This window comes from Vanessa cardui, chromosome 5, assembly GCF_905220365.1.
Source record: "Vanessa cardui chromosome 5, ilVanCard2.1, whole genome shotgun sequence".
NCBI lineage: Eukaryota > Metazoa > Arthropoda > Insecta > Lepidoptera > Nymphalidae > Vanessa > Vanessa cardui.
The window spans coordinates 4,362,094-4,363,681 of record NC_061127.1 but is presented as its reverse complement, the minus strand read 5'-3'; the positions used below and the strand labels follow the sequence as shown (position 1 = coordinate 4,363,681).

The window sequence follows — 1,588 nt, the reverse complement described above, 5'->3', positions numbered from 1 at the left end:
TAATGTAGTTATAATTATTGTTATATTTGGAGTCGGTGTCAGCCAATAAAACCGTACAGTATATCTATCAAAAACAATACGAGAATACTTTAACAAATATGTTTTTTACAAATTACCTTTTACACAATAATATACTGGATCAATCAAGGGGCTCGTATCGCTTCTTTCTTTTGATTGTTGGGGCAAGGGCACCGTAGCTGACCTACCTACTTTTTGAAGTCGGTTGAAAAGACATTAAATTAATGAAATAAATACGAAATATTCCAATTAAAAATATATTTATTATAAATCACACGTGTAAGTGATATTAAAATAATTTATAAATTTTTGTTTTACTACCATTGTAAAATACCTTACACTTTAACTACAGCTTTTCCAATGTTTTCTCCAGCTAACATTCCAACGAATGCGTCGAAAATCTTGTCGAAACCGACTGTCACATGCTCCGTTGGTTTTAATTGGCCATTCTTTATCCAGGTAATCAGCTGTTCGATGCCTTCAGGCCAGCGGTCGATGTAACTTGGTATAAGGAATCCTTCTATTCTAAGCTCATTTCCAAGGATAGATGGTTGTAAGATCGTAGCTTTTGGTAGTTTCGTTTGATCCTCATTGTATGAGCTAATACTGCCGCAAACAACTACCCTTCCTCTTTTATTCATCTGACCTATAATTATACTGCTTATTTCACCGCCCACGTTATCAAAGTAAGAATCCACTCCATTAGGTGCGGCAGCTTTAAGCTCCTTCTGGACATCGGCGGTCTTATAATTAAAGGCTTTGTCGAATCCGAGTTCCTTCTCCAACCATTCTACTTTATCGTCCGATCCAGCGAAACCGATGACTTTACATCCTTTGATTTTAGCAATTTGTCCGACAACAGAACCTACTGCTCCTGCTGCACCGGTTACAACTACAGTTTCTCTGGCTTTGGGCTGGCAAACTTCCAAAAATGCAAAATAAGCCGAAAGTCCAGGCATTCCAACTGTACCAATAGCTATCGACGGGGACATGCCTTTTAAATCTGGTAACTTATAAGTTACATCTAAATAGTAATTCCGGACATCTTTTGCTACATTTATCACTGCATAGTCACACCACCCTTTATGGGATACAATTCGGCTTCCTACAGGAAAATTAGGGTCTTTGGATTGTTGAACTATACCAACTTGAAAACTAAATTGGTCGTACGGCACCGGGTGAACCCGATGGTAAGAACGCAAGTACGGGTCCACGCTGACCCATTCAGTTTTGACCAAAACGTCGCCATCTTTCAGAGGTGGTATTTCGTATTCAACGATTTCGTAATCAGACCTTTTTGGTACGCCTTCGAAGTATTTTTTAACAACATATTTTCTTGCCTTTACCATGATAGTATGATTTTTGATCAGCTCTGAAAAAATTAAAAGGAATTAATAAGTAATTTTTCACATGACTGTTATGAATTATTATTTATTGAATTTATTTAAGTTCTAATGTTCTCAAAACCACAATGAACATAATAGATTATTCGAGTTCTCTAACCAATGTCATCACGACAACTCGATCTCGAAATTTATATGTCTTTACGCCTCTTGAGCTCGGATAATAG

The 1,588-nt window shown here is 37.0% G+C and overlaps 1 protein-coding gene across 1 annotated transcript; it reads right to left on the bottom strand.

The window, feature by feature from the left end:
* Positions 1-353: 353 nt before the first annotated feature.
* LOC124530025 (prostaglandin reductase 1-like) lies at positions 354-1,367 on the bottom strand. Its single transcript, XM_047103997.1, has one exon. It carries the CDS (start codon positions 1,365-1,367, stop codon positions 354-356), a length of 1,014 nt encoding a protein of 337 aa, XP_046959953.1.
* Between the last annotated feature and the right edge of the window lie 221 nt (positions 1,368-1,588).